Source organism: Convolutriloba macropyga, chromosome 7 (assembly GCF_964194025.1).
Source record: "Convolutriloba macropyga chromosome 7, txConMacr16.3, whole genome shotgun sequence".
In the NCBI taxonomy this organism is placed as follows: Eukaryota; Metazoa; Xenacoelomorpha; order Acoela; family Convolutidae; genus Convolutriloba; species Convolutriloba macropyga.
Window position 1 is genome coordinate 47,079,265 of NC_134474.1, and position 23,512 is coordinate 47,102,776.

General features: G+C 38.6%; 1 protein-coding gene across 2 annotated transcripts in view; it reads left to right on the forward strand.

Annotated features, from left to right (window-relative positions):
- The first annotated feature begins 1,061 nt into the window (after positions 1–1,061).
- LOC142342923 (triple functional domain protein-like) overlaps positions 1,062–23,512 on the forward strand; it is a 286,672-nt gene continuing 264,221 nt past the window's right edge. For both annotated transcript variants that reach the window (XM_075394600.1, XM_075394601.1), the window contains exons 1-13: positions 1,062–1,110; positions 1,243–1,314; positions 1,388–1,593; positions 1,871–1,975; positions 2,092–2,763; positions 5,051–5,242; positions 5,342–5,476; positions 8,108–10,744; positions 11,009–11,250; positions 11,581–11,746; positions 20,385–20,600; positions 21,118–21,255; positions 21,604–21,753. In XM_075394600.1, coding sequence (XP_075250715.1) covers positions 1,065–1,110; positions 1,243–1,314; positions 1,388–1,593; positions 1,871–1,975; positions 2,092–2,763; positions 5,051–5,242; positions 5,342–5,476; positions 8,108–10,744; positions 11,009–11,250; positions 11,581–11,746; positions 20,385–20,600; positions 21,118–21,255; positions 21,604–21,753 — 4,977 coding nt within the window. In that variant the 5' untranslated portion in view covers positions 1,062–1,064. The remainder of the gene's footprint in view (positions 1,111–1,242; positions 1,315–1,387; positions 1,594–1,870; positions 1,976–2,091; positions 2,764–5,050; positions 5,243–5,341; positions 5,477–8,107; positions 10,745–11,008; positions 11,251–11,580; positions 11,747–20,384; positions 20,601–21,117; positions 21,256–21,603; positions 21,754–23,512) is intronic.

Sequence of the window (23,512 nt, forward strand, 5' to 3'; positions counted from 1 at the left end):
TCTTTGCTTCAAAGATTTTCAGGTCATTATCTGCTGACTTTTTAATTTCTTTTTCAAAATTTTTGATTTTGAGAAGTTGGCTCAGATTTGGAGTTACAAGTTTTCTTTTCAATGAATTGAGCTTCTTTATTTTATGAGATGTCTCTCTTGAGATCCAAGAATTGAGAGAAGCTATGTGTTTTGTCACACGTGGAACCAGTCTCTCGATTTTTTCTTTAATCCAGTTATACCACATACAAAAGACAGTTTACATTGCTGTAACAGTACGGTGAAAAAGGCGTAGACAAAATATCCTCGTTGAAAGCCACTGTGAAAGCCACTATTTCACTATTGTTTCTTTCCCACGTACAGATTACCGTGCTAAGTGTCTCAAATACAAGTGTCTTATCCAGCACCGATTCTGAGCGAATTGTAAAAAAAAAACGAGAAACAGAGAAGAGAATTTTTTAACGTTCCAGCCGTCAATTAAGTCAAACCGAAATCGAATTTCTGTTCAGGGGTCCTACGTTTATAAATAGAATCTCAGCAGCGGTAGGCGACGGTTTATTGAAAATTTTGTACACGATGCTAAAGCGACAAATTACAGACATCTTTTTGGAAATTCTCCGAACAGCATTCCAATGACTATGATATCTGCTGAGAGAGCGCGCGCACGATTTTATTGTATTGGTGTTGCTGTAGTTAAATATACGATAAGTGTATACTTGGCTGCTTTTGTGAAACTTGGAGACTTGGTTGCTTCTGCAAAAACACGCAAAATAAACTTTCATTGGTAACTATGTGGGGGCACTGTCAGGCCCTTGCTATACCCACTAAAGTTAGACTCCCTAAACCGTAGCTAGCTACTGACGAAGCCAAATGCTCGCCCGTCGTTTGAGAGCAATTCGCCCGACGTTAGTTGGTTATGTTTGTTAGTTGAGTGACTTTTTGGCATAACGGCCTCTGATTTTTTCGTGGGTTTTAATGCAAGTGACTGGTAATATATATTTTTTGATACTATAAAGAGCTCTGATGTGTAGACTGATGACTTTGCAGTTGCTATCATTAAATTTTTCAGGTAACGCATGGAACAATGTGAAAAAATTTTTGATAGTTCATATTTTGATTCAGGTTAGTGCATTATTCGTTAATGACTGATTTCCTCTCGATTAAACAAAAATTACTAATTTTAATTTTGAAAAAATGATCATTGTAGTAAGAGTTCATTAGAGCTGTCGAGTTATATTGTGTTGTAATATTTAGAAGAGAACGTTCATGGGTTGTCTTCCGAGAAGTTACTCTGGTTGGTGAAAGAAGAGATCATTCTTTTGACAGGTAAAAATTCAAAATGCATATTAGTAATAACACAATTTGAATTTGTTTTCTGTTTAAACTGTATTATGTTCAGGCGGGCGTGACAAAAAGGGCTGTCGGATTTTGAGCTGTCCTTCGAAAAAGGAAACAGATCGCTATGCCCTTGAGGACTTGCAACTGCTTATCACATACTTACTGGGAGTGCCTTCACAAGATGAACTTACGGCAGGGTTCACTGTCGTGGTTGATATGCGCAGGTGTAAATGGGAGACCATAAAACCACTCCTCAGAGCGTTTGATGTAAGTAGATTCTTTTTTTACCAGTTTGGACAAACGAGGCTGTTGTGTTGTTTGGCGCGCATTTATATTTTATACCCCTTCGCGGGGACCTGCTGCTTGTTGTACTCAGTGGCATGGTCTATAGTGATATATGCCTTTAAATATGGCGCGCATTGCAAGCAAGTAGTGCATAAAGAGTGGAAATAGATTTTAAAATTTTTGGATATTAAAAGTCCTTTAACCTAGCTGGATGCAGAAACGGAAAAGATCGAAAAGTTAAAGCTAACATTTGTTTCAGGATTCGAACAATGGACAACAAATACAATCTGCCCTGGTAATCAGACCTGATAATTTTCTACAGAAACAGAAGGCTAACTTTGGATCTTCAAAATTATCCTTTGAGGTTAGTTGCGGAGGGTATACGATTTTTGTTTTGAACGTTAAGATCGATAATGTTACTCCTAGTTTGGAATTGAGTCTTGACCACTAATAATGTTTTCAATTTTATCGTTGTTTTAGACGTCAGTCATCAGCTTAGAAGCACTAGTGAAGTACGTCGACAAAACTCAGGTCACCATTCATTTCGAGGGCGCTCTAAACTACGATCACAATCAATGGATCAGGCTGCGGCACAACTTCGAAACATTTACATGGCAAGCTAACAAGTTTCTAACCAAATTGGAGCGAGTACAGGAATGTATGAGTTCTGTGGAACTTGCGAAGGACTCAAAGTTGGCGTTAGTAGCTTCGAACCAACATCAGAGGTACCTGCAAGTAATACACAATGCACCATTTGCTCAGTTAGCGCAGCAGGGTATGACACTTGAGCAAACGTTAAACCAATGCTGCTATTCGTCCAAATTTGTTACCAATGCTACCAGTGGAGCTACCGGATGTCAGTTGGTGCTCACCGGAAACCCAGATTTTGCTTCGTGGATTCCGAAGGTCCATAACTTAGTTGAAAGAATCCAGTTATTCAAACCCCATCTAATGGAAATGTGGCATTCGAATAGACAGAGACTGGACCAGTGCTACCAGCTGCGAGCTTTTGAAGCGGATATGGTGATTGTATTCCAGTGGCTGGAGGAAAGTAGGAAGATTTTCTTGTTCACGTATAACCAAGTTTGTGACAGTTCTCAGTCGGCTATCACGCTGCAGAAGAATGACGAAGCATTCAACCAAGTTGCCACTGTAAGTTGCTCCATAGTCAAGTATGTCACATAATGTATTTTTCTGGCCAAGGATTTGTTTCCCACACAACTATAGTGAAGAAAGCTGATAAAACAGGAGGTATCCTTTTGGTGACGGTTAAGCGAGCAGAATTTTGAAAAATGGGCAAAATGAGCAAATTTCTGGGATAGCGGTGACAATGTCTCTGGTGGGCCGACGAGGCCGCGACGCAGCTTTGCCTCGATAACAGGCCCGCGGTTTTAGGATTACATCCACAGCGGATTTTAGGATTACATCCACAGCGGATGAGCAGTACCATGGACAGCGTTCTGCTGTGGCACGCAGTCATTCGATGCAATGAAAAATGACGTATTTTGTTAATAGCCACCCTCATATTCTCAGCCGGCTATTATTGCGCTCCTAATATTTACGACTAGAAGGAGGATTAATGGTGATCTATACTGAGCGGCAAAAGTAAATTAGCCCCTCTATTTTTGAGGCAATTTTACTACAACTTAAAATCAAATTTAAATTACAATTTTCACACCCTTGATCCCCTACACTAGTGCTCTCGTCTGTCTATCAAATTCAGATAAATTGCAACGTTCGCTTACAAGAAATCCCAATGTAAAGTTGATGTCAAACATGAGAGAGAAAAATGTGAATAAATTGTGATCTTGTGACAACTTTCTTACTGTGAAACTTGGATGAAGCTCATCAACTTTACATTGAGATTTCTGGTAATTGCACCTTGTATTTTATCTGAATTTCATAGGTAGACGAGAGGACTATCGCAGGGGATCAATGGTGTAGTGAAATTTAATTGAAATTTGATTTTAAGTTGCAGTAATATTCTCAAAAATTGAATGTGCTAACTGACTTTCGCCGTTCAGTATATCCTTGAAATCGGTGACTTATTTTTAGAGATTTTTTTTGAAGTCAAATCACGACAGTGAAAAGCAGTGTTTAGGTCAATCTACTGAAGAAAAATCAGGCAGGGAGAGAATCTAGAGTGGTTTTTTTAAGCATCGTTGTGAGAGAGCCGGAAAAGGTGCCTGTCTCAATAATCTATGCTAGTAATTATAAGACTTTTAGATGCGTTTTGAGATATTTTCTGCAGTTTCAAATTGTACGCTTTTTTAACAGTCTGTTGTAATCTTCATTTTTTATCACATCTTTAAAGTTTTTCTGGTTGAGCAATGTTGTTTAAGCTGTTAGGCGATCTTTCGATTGGATTTTTCATTTTGAGATCTGTTTCTTAGAGTTGAAACTTTAAGGTTTTAGATGACCATTTTTACTGAAATAAATTACATGAATCTGAAACTCCGGTGTTCGTTGGTTGCCTTTTTTGCTTGTTCTATAGCGTTTTCTGACCAAATTGAGCAGTTAACTGATTGAGTAGTTGAATGTATAATGGCTACCCAGAATCATTGGAGCGTTTTAGGGAATTTTGTAACAATTCTTTCTTTTCCTTGCTTCGGTTTTGTCTATGTACTGTTTCATTTGTTTTGCAAATCGAATGATAATCATTTATCAAATGATGACTGTATGTATTGCAAGTTGGCTCTCCAATAGATATTTTGAATCACAACTTGAGAAGAAATTTTTCAGATTTTTCCGGGTATCAATTATGGGTTTTTTCGTTTTGTTTTACCTTTGTTATAGTTCCAAATTATTTGCCGATTAATTCTTCGGCTCAGTTTATTCATTGAGTGGTTGGCTGGGGACTAAGTGAGTGTTCAGTTTGAGTCGGTTACGGAGTCTTCCGGCTGTTTGTTTTGCTTCGTAGAGTTAAAATTTGTTTCGCTTTATCTCATTGGCCGCTTTTCTTTGTTACCATCTCTAATGCATTTTAATATTGATAGTAGCCCCAGTATCCTCTCTGTATTAAGGAACAGGAGTATGTCTAAGTGCCAACTGAAAGGAAAGAGTTCGCACTTTAAAAATGTTTTTGTACAAAAGTTTAGTTTTATGATTTTCTAATCCCAATCGAGATTACGGGAATCAACGGCGGATATTTTCTGACAGTCTAACGGATATGTTCTTTGGTGCATTGCAATACATTATAATTTAGAAAATCGGTTACAAATATCATCGGCTAGAAATGTCGGCTTTCTTTGCTTTCAACAAAGATATGTTGAATATTTGCGGCTTTCGGCCCTTTGTTTTGGCTGCAAAAATTTATACCTAAAATGTCCTTTATTTTTTGGGTATGATATGCTTGTTTTAAATATTTATTGAATCTAAGCTTCCGTTTCTTTGATTTTTGAGCAAGCTTTCACTCTCTGTAACAAAGATCCCGATTTAGGATGCATTCAAAGAAATCGATCGTCTGGTATCTCTGGCTGGTCATTTGGTGTCCAACAACCATTATGCCAGACAGGAGATTACCCAAGAGGCTCATCAGCTGGAAAGGGAGAAAAAAGTCTTCCAAAATGTCCTGGCCGAAAGGACAAAGATTGTTGGATTAACAGTGAAATTCTTCTCGAAAGCCGAAGAGGTGAGTTTGAATCAATATGACAAAAATTTAAATGACGCCAAAAGCTCCTGATGAACAAAAATGCGCTAAATAGCAGCCGCTATTATTGTTCATTTTTAGTTCATCAACTCGGTTCCTGGATGGACAGAAGCCATTCTGGGGATTGACTTTACAATGACAGCGCCCAACGAGCTCATTGACATGAAAGAGAGCCTAAATCACGCTTTCAACACAATCAAAGTCTTCTACAACGAGGTAAATACTTCATTCACCAGTCGTACATTTTAAATTGCTCTCTCAAACATAGTTTGTAGCAATTATATTACTCCTGCTGGTCTTTTTAATGCCATTTTTCGTACTACCAACTTTTTGTCGATTTTATTTCTGACCATTTGGCTTTTCATGCTCAAAAACGGGATGAACAGGTGAAGCCCGAAGGGCATTAAGTGACTGAACAGCTCTCATAGAGCCTTTCTAGTCTCTAAGTATGCGATTCACCGAAACTCGAAGAGACAAATTCATGCTGTGAAGGGCGATATCTTTGATCCCCCAGACCACTCACCCCCCCCCCCCACTTCCAACCTGCGATTTAGACCCCCCGTTTGAGAGCCCCCTCTAGTTTCCCTGTATTCCATCACTAACCCAACACGCTTAGCCCCCCCCCCCCATGCTAGCATCCCTAAGCAACAGCTGGCTACTACCAAAGCCAACCGCTCACCGGTCATTGAAAGCAATTCACACGATGTACATCCGCTATGTTTCCACTTGTTCTTTTTAATAGCCGCACAGCGATAGCTGTGGCTATTATTGGCCTTCTCTTGGTTTTTTACAATTCAAAGAATTTGAATTGTATTGGGGCGCTGTCTTTTTTTTAAGATCTGTTCACCTATTTTCATGATTTTTGAAGTCAAATTGGAGTAGTGATTTTGGTCACGCCGAAACAAGAAATGGAGCGAAAAAGCGAGTGGCTTTGTGGCGTGAATTTTTTTCGCTCTAATTTTAAAGTAGAGTGAGAAAATGGTGTTTGAACAAAAATTCAGTTTCTCGGTAGTGCATATTTGTTCACATGCGGCAATTTCACTCTGATTTTTACTGTTTTTTCGATTTTTTGGACTGGCTTTTTTCTAAATGGTTTTCCCAATCCATCCACAGCTCATTCTGGGCCTAATTTTTTGTTTGAATTAAATTTTAATTTCTCGCTAGTGGTTTTTTTGTTCACATGCGTCATTTTGACATTGATTTTCTGTTTTTTTTCTTATTTTTTTATCTGATTTTTTTAAAAATGGTTTTCTCAATTCACTCATTGTCCATTCTAAGTCTAGTTTTTCTGTTTAGTCAATGAAAATTCTTTGAATTGTACGTCAGGACCTGTCCTGCTATTTTTGCAGTTCAAAGAATTTGAATTGTATTGGGGCGCTGTTTTTTTTAAGATCTGTTCACACATTTTCATGATTTTTGAAGTCAAATTGGAGTAGTGATTTTGGTCACGCCGAAACAGGAAGTGGAGCGAAAAAGCGAGTGGTTTTGCGGCGTGAAATTTTCGCTCTAAATTTAAAGTATTGAGAAAACGGGGTTTGAACAAAAATTTGCTTTCTCGCTAGTGGTTTTTTGTTCACATGCGGCAATTTCACTTTGATTTTTAGTTTTTTTCGATTTTTTGGATCGGATTTTTTTCTAAATGGTTTTCCCAATCCATTCATAGTCCGTTCTTGGTCTAGTTTTCTGTTTAGTCAATGAAAATTCTTTGAATTTTACGTCAGGACTTGTCCTGCTATGTTTTTACAATTCAAAGAATCTGAATTGTATTGGGGCGCTGTCTTTTTTTTTAAGATCTGTTCACACATTTTCATGATTTTTGAAGTCAAATTGGAGTAGTGATTTTGGTCACGCCGAAACAGGAAGTGGAGCGAAAAAGCGAGTGGTTTTGCGGCGTGAAATTTTTTCGCTCTAATTTTAAAGTAGAGTAAGAATACGGCGTTTGAACAAAAATTCGCTTTATCGGTAGTGGTTTTTTGTTCACATGCGGCAATTTCACTTTGATTTTTACTGTTTTTTTCGTTTTTTTTGGATCGGATTTTTTTCTAAATGGTTTTTCCAATCCATTCATAGTCCGTTCTAGGTCTAGTTTTCTGTTCAGTCAATGAAAATTCTTTGAATTGTACGTCAGGACTTGTCCTGCTATGTTTTTGATTTCGTCGTCATGATTTTTGTTACGACCATATGACGTCACAGCCACTTTTTGTTCATTCGTTCATGCAATTTCAACTGAATTGCATGTGTGACGTCATTTTTTGCTCTTAGTGGAGCAAGGTTTTTTGTTCATGCGCGTGATTAAATTTTTGGTCACACTTGACTTACCTCACTCTCAAAAATGACTTCCTCACTTTGAAATTGACTTTTATTTGCTTTAAAGAGATAAGTTCAAATGGGTGTGTTACTCTAAATGAAGGTTATTTGAGATCAGCTAATAGAGGCAGCAATAACTTATACAGATTTTAAATCAAAATATAACAGATCAGCCTTCAATGAAAAGACGATTTTTTTTGGTCTGTCTTTTTTACTGTTTTTTTTTAGACTGACGATCTACGAATCTATTGCGGCTATTTTCTGGCAATCTGCCAGCTATGTTTAGAATAAATCGTGTTATTATTGCAAGTGGTTCCACGAGTTTTGTATGAGATGTGATACTCGTGTATTTCTCTACTTATTTGACAAAGTTGAATTTTCTGCGATCAATTTGATGCAATTTAATGAACAGGAATCTTTGTATTTTGACCTTCAATACCGCTGACCATTAAAATTTACAAGTGATCAAACAATGAGCAATTGTGGTGTCAATGAAGTTATTTGCACCTCAATAAAGATGGTTGTGTAACCTTGTTTAAGGTCGGTCAACTTGCCAAAGTACTGTTAGAACTACTTCTACAACCTCCGCCTGTGAATGAATACGGCAATGGACATTCATGGGCCTATGATCTGAACTACAGTGTATGTAGTGACCCAGTATCTGCTATGAAAACACGTGTTCTCAGAGATTTCCAACATCTCGAAATGGCATATGAGAACAAGCTGCAGTGTATTAGTCTGTTCATAGCAGTCGAAATGTTCGAAAAGGATGTCAATGCTGTAGTCAGCTGGATCGATGACCATGGCGAGCCTTTCATCAGGAAAACTACGAATATTGGAAAATCTTTGACTCGCACGAAAGGATTGGTTCGAAAGCACGATGAGTTTATCACAATTGCGAAAAGCACTCAGAAGAATGCGCAAAAAGTCGTGCAAACAGGAAACGAGTTGCTTCGTTTGGGAGTTGGCGATCAGTCAAAAATATCAAAATACATCAATTTGATTCAAATGAAAATGAACCAATTTCAAGAGAAAGTTGACTACAGAACAAATTTACTCCAATTAGCCTTCAAGTTCTACGAAAATATGAAAAACATTAATACATGGATTAAACTGTTGAAGGATAAATTAAGCGATAATTCGGTACCAGAAAGTCTGGAAGCAGTCAGAAGTGCCAAAAAGTCATTTGAAACCGAGCGAAATGCAACTATCGATGCAATGTTGGATTGTAGAAATGACGGCGAAAAGCTACGCGAAGAATTACGACAGATGGCTATTGAGAATGACGATCCACGAAAATTCACCTTGCCTGATGTTGTCAATGAAAGCATGAACAGTTCTGAAAAAAGTGACAGCGGAATTGGAAGTGAGAAAAGCAGTAATGATACGAGGACAAAGTCGAAGCCAGGTTCTGGTGGTGCGGGCGTGGGAGCTATCGATGAAGCTGGATACCGAGCAGTTACGGAACTGATAGCAAGTCTGGACGATCACAGACGCGAATTGGATGAGCTCTGGAGCAATAGAAAATTCAGCCTTGATCTTGGTGAACAACTGCGCTGGTTTGAGCAACGTTGTCGTGAGATTAACGATAACGCCACCTATTGGGTCGCTCAACTTGATGAGATTCGGCGCCACGAAAACGCAAACAGTGTTGCTCAAATGCTGCAAAATTCATCGGAAGCAGTTAATGCCACGGTTCAAAACGCCAAAGAGGTTTTGAAAGCTGGCCAAGAGCTGTATTTGTATGTTCGCAATGTGACCAACATTCAGTTTTTCGATTGCAACTTGATGGGAATCAGTGCTGATGAATATGTTAAGAAACTGTGGACCGATTTGAAGGAAAATGTGGAGACGTTGCAGGAATCGGATAATCAGCAAAGACATCAATTTCAGCTACAGATTGAAGTTAATAACTTCGAAGATGAGTGCAAAGAAGCTTTAGATTGGATTCAGACTGCGGAACACCAGTTGAACGAATCTCCTGTCAAGTTAACATGTCTGGACGACGCCTCGAAACTAGAGGATGAAACGAGACACTTTCATGCTTGTTTGCAGAAGCAACATCAGAGTATCCTTGGGGTCTATCGTCGGGCGGAGTTCATTCTTAGCTCGATGGAATACATGAATTCGGATTCGGTCTCAAATGGCGATGACATGTACCAGGATGACTTCAAAGGTAATATTCGAATCAATCAACTCGCAAAACAAATCGCCGACGATTGGGGCCGTCTCGTGTCTCGCGTTGAGTACAGAAACGACTTGGCACGAACAGCCAGCAATTTCTTCAAAACACACTCGAACTTAGTCGATACATTGGAATCATTGCAAAGAGATTTCAGTATGGAAGAGGATACCTCGCCTGATATGCCCGTTGAAGCCTTGAGATCGCTGCTTGCAAAACATAGTAGCTGCAAGGAGGATTTCACAAAACTATGTGGGTTTATCCGAAAGCTATCTGAGGGATTCTTAGCTCAACTGCAGCGAAAAGTCAACCACGAGCCATTCAAAGTTGACAAGCGAGATGATAAAGCGTCGAGAACTGTCGTGCAGCAGAAGATGGAATCGGTTCTGATTTCCGAGACCAGTTTGTTAACAGCTTGGGACAAGCGTAAAAAGCGACTAGACAATCATTTGAAAGTGGCAGAACTGAAGAATGACTGCGAGAATATATTGAAATGGTTGAAGAATAATCGTGAAATCTACATAAATGCAACCACTGGGATAATCTCTGGAGCCCAGCCTCTTACTGGCGATCAGCTAAGACTTGTTATATCTCAGCATGAGTCTTTCAGACAACAAGCTAAATTACAGAAACAGAACATTGAGGAACTGATGTGCAGGTTTGCAGATCTGAAGAGTTCTCAAACCCCGGTCACTGATTTGTCAACTGACCGGGTTCCGAACAGCCCGTCATTAGTGCATCCTACGATGCAGATGAACGAGCTACAGAAATTGTGCAAGAAACTTTACTCCACTTACAAGTGCTTCCATAAAGACACTGACGCAATATGTGCCCAAAGCTACAGACTACTTGGGACACCGCCTCCTTGGGAAAAGTTAGTGAACCTGCAACTGGAGTGCCCTGCTCCTGATACTCCTGTTGGAACAGGGAATATGTCCTCTGGGATGTCGACTCCTGGTTCTGGAACTCCTGGCGTCGAAACTGTCGGAGGACAGGTAAGACTCAGATCAGTTAAGTGCTGTTACTGTCAATCGCTTCTGATATTCTATGTTCGACAACGAGAACAGTTTTTTGTGACAAGCCTTTGAGACAAAGCCATTGTTTGAAATGAAACTGAAACCTGGTGTTTTGGCAATAACTGAGTGCTTCTTAACTTCTAGTTCTAAATGAGATGAGTTTTGGTAAATTATGAACGACAAATAAATTGTTTGCATTTAAAAAAAATAATACACAAAGTAACTGAATTGGGGTGATTTTAGGCTCTGCAGCAGGTTCCGTCGACGCCTGTCATTGACAACGAGAAACGGCGACTGGAGCGCAAGCGTGAATTCGTCATCAACGAACTGCTGGAAACTGAGAAAGCTTATGTGAAGGATTTGGACTTGTGTGTGAAACACTACTTGGGTAGCTTCAGAAATGCACCCAACATGCCAGCTACTTTGATGGACAAAAAGTCAATCATATTTGCCAACATTGAACAGATCTACGCTTTCCATTCTGAGTAAGTTATTGATGAAATGTTCCTGGATGGCTTCAAATATTTGTCCACAGAAGCTTAAATATTTCTGTGAATTAAAAAGATGTACAATCAAAAACAGCAGATCTGTTTCTGTGGTTCTTTTTAAGAAGATAGAAAAACTTGATCGAGTTTGTTGCGTTCAGTTGAATTTTTGTTTTAACCTGTGCAATTAATTTGTTCAAGATTTCCAGGTAATAGTTTCATATTTCACTGACGGTCAACTTTTGTCGCCTTCAACGTTCATTTCCATATTTGGTAACATGAAATTGTACATTTTGGTGAATAAGAGGACTGATTGTGTTTCTGTCCTAGAATATTCTTGAAAGAACTGGAAGGCTACAGAGGGCGACCTGAAGACGTGGGCCATGGATTTGTGAGGAATGCGTACAAGTTCAAGCAGCTGTATGTTGAGTATTGCAAGAATATGCCGGAGTCCAATCGTGTCATTCTGATGCCGGAGTCATGTGCTTTCTTTGAGGCAAGTTTAAATCAGTTGACTAATGATTAATTTGATGACAAATTTATTTTTGAGGTTTTGTCACTTTTGTAAATTCTTTCAGACGAAGATTGCAGTAATTATATTGGTGTACTGTCTTTTATGCGTTTAAAGTATTAAGGAGCTGAGCAGCTCTCTTTGAGCTCTACTTTGAACTCTTTAAATTCTACTGCTTACTTTGAACTCACTACAAACCAAATTGTAACAACAGTTACGTATTACCTTTCAGCACTTAGTGTATAATTCCTCTCAAACGAAGTTTGTAGCAATTACATTAGTCGAGTGGTCTTTTTTTCTGCACGTTTTGTCGCTTGAAGGATTTTTCTTCTGACCCTTCGTCCTCGAAGACCGGATAACCAGGCAACGCCCAGAAGGCTTTAAGTTCTAAAGCTATCCTCCTTGAACTGTAGCCAGCTACTGACGAAGCCAACTGCTCGAGAGTCTTTTTAGAGCAATTCGCCCGACGTTAGTAGGCAATGATTTTAGCGAAATCCCAATAATGTTTAAAACCCCAAACCCGATTGTGATGCCAAAATCTTAATAAGTTATCAAATTTGGCCTTATTGAATCATGAGATTCCTACATTTAATTATGAGTTTTAGATATCAAATTATAAATGGTCATATTCTAAGATATGCCTTTACCTGTAAAATCGATTAAGAGCAAACTAAGCTGGATGCGCAACTAAGCTAGAGTTTTTATGTAAAATGAGCTCTGAGCTAGGATGCTGAACCAAATTTTATCCGGTTAATATCCGGGGTCAGCCTCTCAACGGCTATTATTTAGGCGCTCTCCTTTTTGATCACGTTTTTCGTTTTTATAAGTCACGATTTTTTGATGTTTGACTTACTTCACCCACTGTTTTAACTGAATGGATTTTAAATTTTTTCACGCATTGAATTACACAATGCAGTGAAGACGGTGAATGTCAAAAGATAAATCAAAAGAAGTGGGATGAACTGATAAAGCCCGGTCATTAAGCCATTGAGAATTAGGTTATCAAAGTTCATTGTGTTTGCTAGCTGACTTTGGTATTAAGCGTATTAGTTTTCAGTTTAGAAGCTGAATTAAGTATAGTTTAAGAGTCCAAATGAAACTGCACGCCAAATTCGAACACTTTTTGACACCGAAAATAAATAGGTCAATTTTTTATTTGAGGGTGTCAACGGCGGCTATTTTCCGGCAATCCTACCGGCTTTATTGTAGTTTTTCAGCTATTTTTCATTTAATCTTTGACCTGAAATCATGATTTGTCCCAGAACACACACTTAGTGGTGTTTAAAGCCTTTGAAGTGTATTTGAATTGACCAATTTTGATCCCTCTCAATAGTTTTCGAACTAAGTTCGAATCATTTAATGTTTTCGTTCGTGTATTTTCTGTTGTCTGTCTTCGTTCTTTCGCGCGCTTGTGATTTGACTTTCCGTCATGAGAACTATAAAATGAGTAAAGCGAGAGGGCATAGTTTAATTGCCATGTGGCTTTCAAAGCTTAACAAGCGCTTAGCGTACGGCTCACCAAATTATTACGAGTAATATATCCGTCCCTATCTATATCCTAATGAACTTTGGTCTTTTTATGAGTTATCCCGGCAATCCTTGAGAACGGGGCTTATAGATTTAAACAAGGAAGCAGTAAAGCTTGCTGAAAAGAGAAGAAATTCAAAGGACACGTCCAGGTGACCCCAAAGTAACGCAACTAAAACAAAGTTAACAAAGTCAACTGAAAGTTAAAAGCGCAAAAAAATTTGGTGCAAACCCTTAGAGGAAACTGGTCTAAACTCTGAAGCACAGTAAAAGGGCTTTTGTCAAATAACGCTTAACCACCTGCAAACAGCCATACGCGCTTAACGAGGTTAACCAACAATACACTCCACAGAATGTTTAATTGTAACTCATTGAAAGAAGCTATACGAGACACAAAGAAAAGTTAGGCGCTAGGCACAGATAGAATAGCGCCAATCCACCTACACCAGCTAGGCCCCATGGCACTGAGATACCGCACTATCACCATAAACCTTTCTGTAAACAGTGCAAAAATCCCGAACATCTGAAAATTGCCTGGTTATACCCCTACACAAGCGGAAAAACCAATAGACGAATCTAAATGCTTCAGACCAACTGCACTCCTCTCGCCCATTGCAAAACCAAGAGAAAGACTCTGGCTAAGTGACTTTATAGAACATCCACTACAAGAACATCAGCATGGCTTTAGACCTGAGCACTCCACAACAACAGCTCTGAATATTGTCATCAGCAAGATACAAAATGGCCTTAATCATTTTAAGAAACATTGCAACTGTACTCTACTAATAGCCTTAGATCTATCCGCTGCTTTCTACAATGGGGATCGCAACCTACGACTAAGAGACATACCTGAGGCACAAATCGCACAAAAAAATGGGTCGCTTCGTACTTACAGGGCAGGTCTTCTTCTGTTAAATATAACAAAAAAATCCAAGCGGAGAAAAGTCAAACTTGGTGTTCCCCAAGGTGCTGTATTATCGCCATTGTTCTTCAACATCTACATGAGGAAGCTGCCTTTACCCCCAAAAGATGTGAGCATCACGTTTTACACTGATGATATAACTTCAACTATATCTCACCCACAGGTTTAAAAATTAGGTGACATAGCTCCGTACCTAAATATTTTACAGGACTGGCTAGTATCAAGAAAACTTAAGTTATTATTGGAGAAATCAAGTGCAACTGTGTTCACAACATGGAGCAAGGAGGCCAAGTTTGACCCACGCATCACTTTCAACAATTCACCAATACCAAAGTCAAAGTACTTGATGTGACCTTCGATAGTATGCTCAATTTTGGAGAACATGTAAGGAACATCAAAAAGAAATTGCAAAAGGGCAATAACACTAAAAGAGATTGCTGGTAGCGACTGGGGCTGCACAAAAGAGACACTCAGTGACTTACGAAGCTATCGGTCGGGGCATCATGAACTACGGCGCTCCGTTTTGGGCTTCTACAATCAGCGATACAGTTTGGAACCACTTGCAAACGCAACAAAACATTGCTCTCCTCACAATTACTGGTTGTGTAGAAATGTCTGACATCAATGACTTTCACAATGAGAGTTAAATGCTGCCTGTTAAAGCTCACAGTAATGTTTGCAGAGCAATTTCTAGCCGGCAGTTATCAGAGCCACTGCTCTGGTCATAAAACAACCTCTTCAACCAATTTTTGTCCCTTGAGTCTGACACGTGAGTGATACTTATGGGGCTGCAGGAAACAACACAAACACAGAAAAATTAAATTGCAAAGAATAATAATATGCTCTCTAAACTATCCAGTGATACACGGTCCAAACTCAGTTGACAAAGACAGCGAGCAACTAAGTACAACTCCACCAAAGATCACAAAAGAAAAACAAACGCTGCCACGAATTGCGCGTATCTGATTAGCATAACTGAGAAGTGGATATTGCTCAACTCATACTTGAGTAGGTTCTGTAAAAATGTTGATGTCCGCTGTCCCAAATGTGAAGTGGCACCAGATGACGTAAACCATATTTTCAACTGCTGTAAGAGTACCACGGACCTGAAAGTGTTGACCCTTGGGAAAGACCAGTAGAGGTAGCCAGCTGGCTGGACTTAATACCATCAGTCCAAAACAACCACAACAACCATCAGTCCAAAACAACCAGAATAATCCGCCTTCCTGACCCCTTTCCCTCGATATTGATGTTGACCCTCCTAACCCGCGACCGCATGTCATTCACCATGGCGTAGATGCAGAAAGGTCGCCGCACCGCAAGCAAGTTGTGGATAGGCAGTCACACGATAGAAATGCAACTAGGGTACCAGCTATAAACGGCAATAAGTGCCTGTATCTCGCCAAATTTACCTGCGAGTTGCGGCTCTTTGCGACGAATACAAGAACAACATTATAGAGCATCTTTATCTTAATAAAGTTGGTGTTTTTGTGATTTTTTTTCTTTATGTAAAGGAAAATTTTAAATTTTCGTTGTCGGTCTGCAGTTTAAATGTTTATAATTTTTATTTTGTTAATCCTTTTAAGCTGTTTTTATAATGGATTGATGGTTTTCCATTGAGAATTGCTTTGATTTTTTTTGTCTGACCTGTTTGACTTTTTGCTTAGAAAAACGGGATAAACTGGACAAGTTTTGGTCGTTTAAGTTGCTGCGGAGCTCTGCTAGGTAGTTGCTAATCTTTATCTATACGCTTCGTCGAAACTGCTAAAAGGTATCAACTCAATGTACAAATGACAAACTTTCGAGGTCTGAGAGCTATTAGGTTTGCAGAACCATCCAGCTGCAGCCCACTCTTCTGCCCCCACCTTTGTGACAATGACGCTAGCCATCCTCAGCTTTCAAAAGCCAACCTAAGGGTTTCGGTTAAGTAGCTATCTTTCATTACGACTTACAGCGCAGCTCGCTTGATTTGTCAATTTTAGGATAAGACTAAGTTCGGTAATGCAGGGTACCTTTTTCATTCTTCTTTTCTCTGGTGAAACTATTCTATTAAATCAATGTGGTTTTGGTATTCTTTGTTCAATTCTCGCGATCAAGGAAGCCATATTTAGTACAAGACCTTTGTTGGATCTGTTACTGATGAAAGAACGAGTTAAGTTTGCTCTTTGTCTGCGGCATTTTTGTGCTCAGAGAAATGCTGTCAAGCTTGACAGGTCTTCTATTTGTATACATGTGGCTGCTTTATGAACGTTAGTTCCTTCAACTGAGAAGACGTGTTCGAATGGCATTAATTCGATTTGGTAAACTATTTCATTTTCTACCTGAAGATAACATTTTATTTCCATGCTGCAACGTATTGTTAAGTGACATGTTATCAGTGATTTACAAGCCTTATCCTCCAATTCTCCCGCTTAGTTTCCAAATATGTTTGCCATCATTTATAAAAAGCGCAGTGTAAAAGAAGAGGGGTTTGTTTATGTCCATATCCTGTTCAGTGCTATTGTGTGCTCTGTCAATCTATAACCCTTTACATTGACCAAATTTATGGATTGACTTGCATGTCTCTTACCTGACTTTTAGGTGCATATTTTAGTTGCTCGAACAATGCGGGATAAAGTATAAAGTTTCTCAGTATTGTTGAGCAACAATTAGTTTGAATTGATGTGCTAATTAAAACGGCTGTAAAATTAACATACGTGCCCTAACCCTAATGAAATCCGACCTGAACTTTTTGACCTACTTAAAAAGTCAGGCTAACCCTAACGGTACTGTACCTGCACCCTTTAAGTACGCCAATTTTTCCTCCGAGATCGGTGGCGCAGAGACTAAAATTATTGCAAAATCTTTTCTGTTTCTTTTGCTATTTATCGATGTCTACTAGTCTGACTGCATGGGGCCCTGTTTTCACATATGACAGTTCACTCATTTTGTGATAAATTTTGAAGTCACTAGAATGTTTAATTTGAGCGTTGAATTCTGGTTAGGCCATAGCAGTAAAGGGAGCCAAAAAGCGACTTTTCCTCCACTCTAGTTTTTAATTGCTCTGAAATAAAGTTTGTAGCAATTATATTATTCCTGTGATCTTTTGTAATGTGATTTTCGCTGGATCGATTTTTCGTCTGACCCTTAAAAACTATTTGTCCTCAAAAACGAGATAAACAGGTAAAGCCAGGAGGGCATTAAGTGGCTGAGCAGCTCTCTCATAGCCTTACGCCTGACTAGTTTCTAAGTATGCAATTCACCAAAACTGTTGTGAGGAGACATAGTGTTAAGTCTTAATTTAAAAGTTTGACCCGCACAGTTACCCTCCCCCCTCAGTTAAATTCAATTCACCAACTCACACCCACCCCCTCCCACCCTCCCCTCCTCAACAATCCACTCCCCCATCCACCTCCACCACCTGGAGATTTGAACCCTCCTCTCGTCCAGCGTCCGACCCTCCCCTCATCGCTTGACTCCCACCAGCTCCTACACTTGACTCCCACTCACCCCCCATGCTAGAATCCCACTCACCCCCCATGCTAGTATCCTTCAGAGCCAGATGGCTATTTTCGACGACAACCACGGATTTTCCATCTGACCCTTTTAACATTTGACCTCAAAAACGAAAAAAACCGAAAAAGAACGGAGGGTATTAAGTGGCCGAGCAGCTCTCAGAACCGTACGCTTTAATTGGCTCTAGGTGTGCAATTCCTTGAAACTTTTTGAAAAGGTTTCATGTGTGAAGGGCTTTTCATATTCTTAAAAGTTTGACCCCCTCAATCACCCCCAGTCAAATCCCGCACTCACCCCCTGCCCCCAAACCCAACACTCCGCAACCTGTTCACCTTCCTGCACCTGGCGATTTGAAATTCAGCCTTCCCAACCGTACGCCCCCATCACTTGTTTAAGTTATGTTTCGTTGGTTATGTTTCGAGTTGCTTTAACGGTTTTCCTTAGTTATATTGTTGAATTATTTTAGGTCAATAACGATGCTTTGAATTGTAGTTCAGGGCTTACCCTGCTTTTTCAGCTCGTTATCAGTTTTTTTGTTACGACCCGGGATGTCACCCTCACTGAAAATCTATCTTTTTTTAAATTCTATGATGCAATTCGTTACTGCGCTGCTACAATTAGAGGTGGTAAAATCAACTGGGGGGATATATCGATCCACTTGAACGTTATTTTCGAGCAGTTTTTTAGCAATTAATTAGCTAGACAAATTCTTCTAAATTTCAATTCAAGACAGCAATTGCTAATGAACGAATTTTTCTTGTTTATAGGTACTATTTTTCTTCATTTCTGTTTTGAGACTGTAGGTCTCTTGAAGCAATCGCAGCTATTGTCTGGCCATTTACCAATTATATTTGTGTTATCAATAGCCGCCCTCATCTTCTCAGCCGGCTATTATAGCGCTCCTATTTTTTACGACTCGAAGAGGAGTATTGGAGAAGTTCTTTTTTTTAATCAATTTTATTGGAGTGAATTTCGAAGCGGGAAATGAAACACGTGAAAAAATTTAGTGTGATTTTGTTGCTGAACAAGATCAAGAGTGGAGCGAAAAAATAGTGTTTTTTTGTTCATATCGCTGTTTTCTAGAGAGCGAGCAATTGAGGTGTGAAAAAAATTCTGTAAGCGAGCGAAATTTTTTGTTCACGTGCGGCATTTTAAAGCAGTTTTTTTCTCATTTTTTTTTGGTTAAGAGGTTTGGTTATGATTAGTTTTTAATTTTAGGCTGGGTTTGGTAGTGGTGTGAAGGTTTCTGAAAATTTATGTGAATTTTATGCTAATTCGGATGTTATTCTTGAAATTTGCTGATTTTTGGGCTAATTTTTACGATTTTTTTTTACTATTGTTTTGTTTTACTTCCTCAAATGGGTATTGAAGATACCCCCTATTGAAGATACCCCTAAATTTTTAGCTAACACGTGGTTACCTTTCTGTGGATATGAAGCATTTTTTTGAGAATTATGACGAAAAATTTCGAAAATTGGAACTAATTTTCTTAATTTTTTGCCGTTTTTTCTGTTCTTTAGACAAGTTTCATAACCTATTATGATTTGCCTATTGTTTTGCGAGCCTCTGGGTACCCTATTGGCTAAAGAGAATTTTTGTTTAGATTTATGTGCTTTTGTAATATTAAAAAATGTTAACTTTTTCCAGTTTTTTTAGTCAAATTTTTAAGAGCTTATTTTTTCATGGTTTGGCTTCATGCATTTTAAAAAAAAGATGCCCGGTACTTGAACTTTGTTCTCATAAGTTTTAGTTACTATCTATAATGCTTATTGGTATTGATACTAGACCCTGTAGCCTCTCACTGAGAGACAGGAGAATGTTCAATTACGAAATGACATCAAAATAAATCGCACTTAAAAACGTTTTTATACAAAAATCAATTTTTGTTGATATTTTCTCTTCTTTCAATCCCAATAGAGTTACGGGAATCAACGGCGGCTATTTTCCGGCAATCTGCCGGTTATGTTTGTTTAATAGCCGCCGTCAGCCCCTCAAACGCCTATTACTTTGGCGCTCTTTTTTTCAAATTTCGCTTTACCTTTTGATCACGTTTTTCGTTTTAAGTAAGTCACGATTTTCACGTTGGACTTCTGACTTACCTCACCCACTCATTGATTCAACTGAATGGATTTTAATATTTTTTGCGCATTGATTTATGCAATGTAGTGATTACAGTCAAGGTCAAAAGAGCAAAATCCAAAGAAACGGTATAAACCGACAGCCCGGTCGTTAAGTCATAGTGCATTAGGCTATCAAATTTCATTAGAGCGATCTCTAGCTGATATTAGTATTAAGCTTAATACCCTTCAGTTTAGACGCTGAAGTAAGTATAGGTTTAGAATCTATCTGAAACTGCGCACTAAATTAGAACAATTTTCGAAATTTTGGAAAAATTTTCGTCAATTTTAATCTCTTCTTTTTTGTTTTTTTTTGTTTCAACCCCGATGTGCGTCTAGCGCGTCAATGTTCCGGCTATGTTTCTCGATTTCGTTTGTGCTTGGTATGCTGATATCGTTAGTCTTTTCAGCGTGCTTGATTTTTTCTCTTTTAAGGTTCACCTGTAACTTATACCGTTGAACGAACAATCATGTCTGATGAGAAACGTATCAATTTTATCGGCAGGACTTGCTCTAACCGCAATGTTTCTCGACATAACAATTCCCTTAATTTGTGCTTTAGACGGTGAAAGACAGCTACAAACTGAGTCTGGAGATCCAGTCCTGTCTCATCAAGCCAGTCCAGAGGATCACCAAGTACGGCCTCTTGCTGAAGGATCTCCTGAGCTGTTGTGACTTCCAGTCTGAGATCAAGGAGGCACTGGAACTGATGAAGAGTGTGCCCCAGAAAGCCAACGACACTATGCACTTGTCTCTCCTGCAGAATGTGCCCAAAGAGGTCTGTTATGTTATCTGAAGGAAAAATTTCTGACGTTATAAATGTGCGGATCTTTTTCGTTTGCCCGCCAGTACATTATGCACCCCACAGTTACACAGGACGTGCCATTACATAATTAATAGTCATTATGTTAAAATATAGAACGTGCTCCTGGGGGAGTTCAAAAAGTGTGCACCCAGTGGGGGGAAAGACCCAAATGTGCAATATTGCAAACTAGAAAACTAAGAGTGTCCTGAGAGAAAATAACAGTAGAGGTAGCTACTAAAATTGCAAGGAGCAATTAATAAATAATTACGCAAATCAATTAGAATTGCAATCTATGAGAATTATTGGTTCAATGTTACCACTGTTCGGTGAGATTTTTGTATTCAAATTTTAGTAAACTTTTTATGGCAGTCATTTCTTCCCCAACACAACAGAGTTTCACGTGCTAATACCATTCAGTGTCCCTTTTTCCTTTTAAACGGTTGTCTGAACGAAGTGATTGAAAGATGTATTATTGTTCGTGTGCTTTTAGCTGAATCTGGACTCACAGGGAGACCTGATTCTGCAAGACACGTTCCAAATGTGGGAGCCAAGACAGTTGATCAAGAAGGGCCGAGAGAGACACCTCTTCCTATTTGAGGACTTCATACTACTCGCTAAAATCGTCAAGGTCAGTCGTCAATAAAAGCAGTGGTTTGAAATTAAAGTGCTTTTCGCACTGAAAGGAACGGGACTGTGAGTATATATGGCTAAAACATATACCGGGAGACATTTTTTCTATCCCAGTGCGTTTAGTATGTTTGTGGTGCGGATTTGAACATATTCGGAATTGTATAGTTAAGGCCATTGAAAGGGTTAATACCACAATCATTGTCTACTTGTGTTTCATAAAGTAGTTCACTTGCCAGCGAATCCCGAAGAATCGGGAGTTTGGATTTGTACTACAAAATCTGTACACCAGAATAGGTGACTATAGAATGTACAGAGTTTCACCTACATAATATCTGACATTTTACAGGACGCAAGTGGACAGAAGAAGTATCTGTACAAGGCCAAATTTGAGGTGAGGAGTGCTGACTTCAGCATCACAGACCACGTGGACACAGAGAGGAAGTTTGGTCTCTACTTCTCCAGGCCATACAACGACAGCAACAAATACGTCCTCAGGGTCAGTCCTAAACTTAAACTTCATTAAACTTCATTATTTAGGAACATAATGCATCAAATAGTGTTTCAATGAAATTGCAAATGGAACTTACTGTTGGTTCTGAAAATTTGAGTTTTGCTTACTTAGATTATCGAATTGAATATAGATTTGAACAAAAGATGGTGGTGATGATGCATGAGAGATTCAATATTTATGTACAATTAACAAGACGAGAAGAAAGAATAACAGAAGATTGTTGCAAATTGGGATATTGAATAAGGGTCCTTTCAATGTAATCAAACTGCGAACTTGCAGATTTAACAATAATTTAAAAGCACTAAGATTGGTTAATAGCCGCAAAACGATACCTGGAGCTATTATTGGCCTTCTAATGTTTTTTAACAGCCGCGTCAGCAATTCCAGGCGGGGTAATTTTATTCTACTTCATCTAACAGATTTTTGTTTCGTCTTACGCGGACTTCTTGGAATTGACTTTTTCAATGACTTTAGTGACTTCTACTTTGCAGTAAAAATTTGTGTTCGTGACGTCATTTCTGCTTTTAAGTCAATTGCGTGACTTACCTCTCAAAAAATGACTTCTGAACTCACTTATGGAACTTTAAATTTTATGAACATTTACTAATTAAAGGTCATTAGTGTGCATCTAAGTAGTGTCAAATTTATGTGCCCTCATTCCTGAATAATAGAGTCTTAATATCGAATATTAATTAATAGCCGCGTCCTCAATTCTAGGCGGCTATTATAGTGCTCCTAATTTTTTACAATTCAAAGAATTTGAATTGTATTTGGGCGCTGTGTTTTTTTAAGATGTGTTCACACATTTTTCAATTACTTTGATCTTTCAAAACGGGATAAACAGGTAAAGCCCAGCGGGCATTAAGTTTCATTAGAGGCCGAAAGTGGGTTCCAGCAGTCCTTCAAGTGCTTAGAGTGGTGCAGCTGCAGGGATGGCCCTAATTTAATGATGAAAGGTCATTTTCAGGAGTTTTTGTTTGATTAGTCTTAGGTTAAAGTTTTTGGAAAATGAGGAAGGCCTTTTGCGAGACAAAATTACTTGTTATGAACATTTTATGAGCTATATGTCTTGATAATACAAATACAAACACGCGAAAAATACTAATTTTTGCAATTTTTTTCAAGTTTTTTGAAATTTTTTGTTATTTTTTGAGATTTTCCAGCTTCAGGGGCCTGGAAATGTCCTTTGTGGTTTGGTAATGGAGCACTGAATAGGTTCTAGTAATAATGGATTACCACATTTTCAAAATTTTAATGTGTCGAAATTTTTAGATAAAATCTGCAATTTTTTCAAGGTTTGCCAAAGTTTTTGTCAATTTTGGATGTTTGTTCATTCTTATGTGCCAGAAAGCCTATTTCACCATCTGATGAAATGTTACTGCGCGGTTGTTTGTTTCAACGGATTTGTTTTGAAACAGTTAACTTTTTAATTTAATTTTGGAAATTTTTTGATAAATTTTGCAATTGTCAAGTTTTTTCAAAACATTTGTCCTTTTTTCAGTTTGTCTTGCCTCAGTGTCCAGCTAACTTTATCCAGGGCTTGATAGTATGTTAATAGATAGTTGCTAGGGGCAATTGAAAATTGAACGGCTTTCATTTTCAACTATTTAATAGAACGAATTTCTATTTTTTTTAAATGAGATTTGTTCTAAAAGTTATTGCCTATCGATCTTTGAGCCAATGAATTTTTTAACGCTTTGAATTTGGTTAATGGATAGCCTCTAGAGGAACAGCATTAATTTTT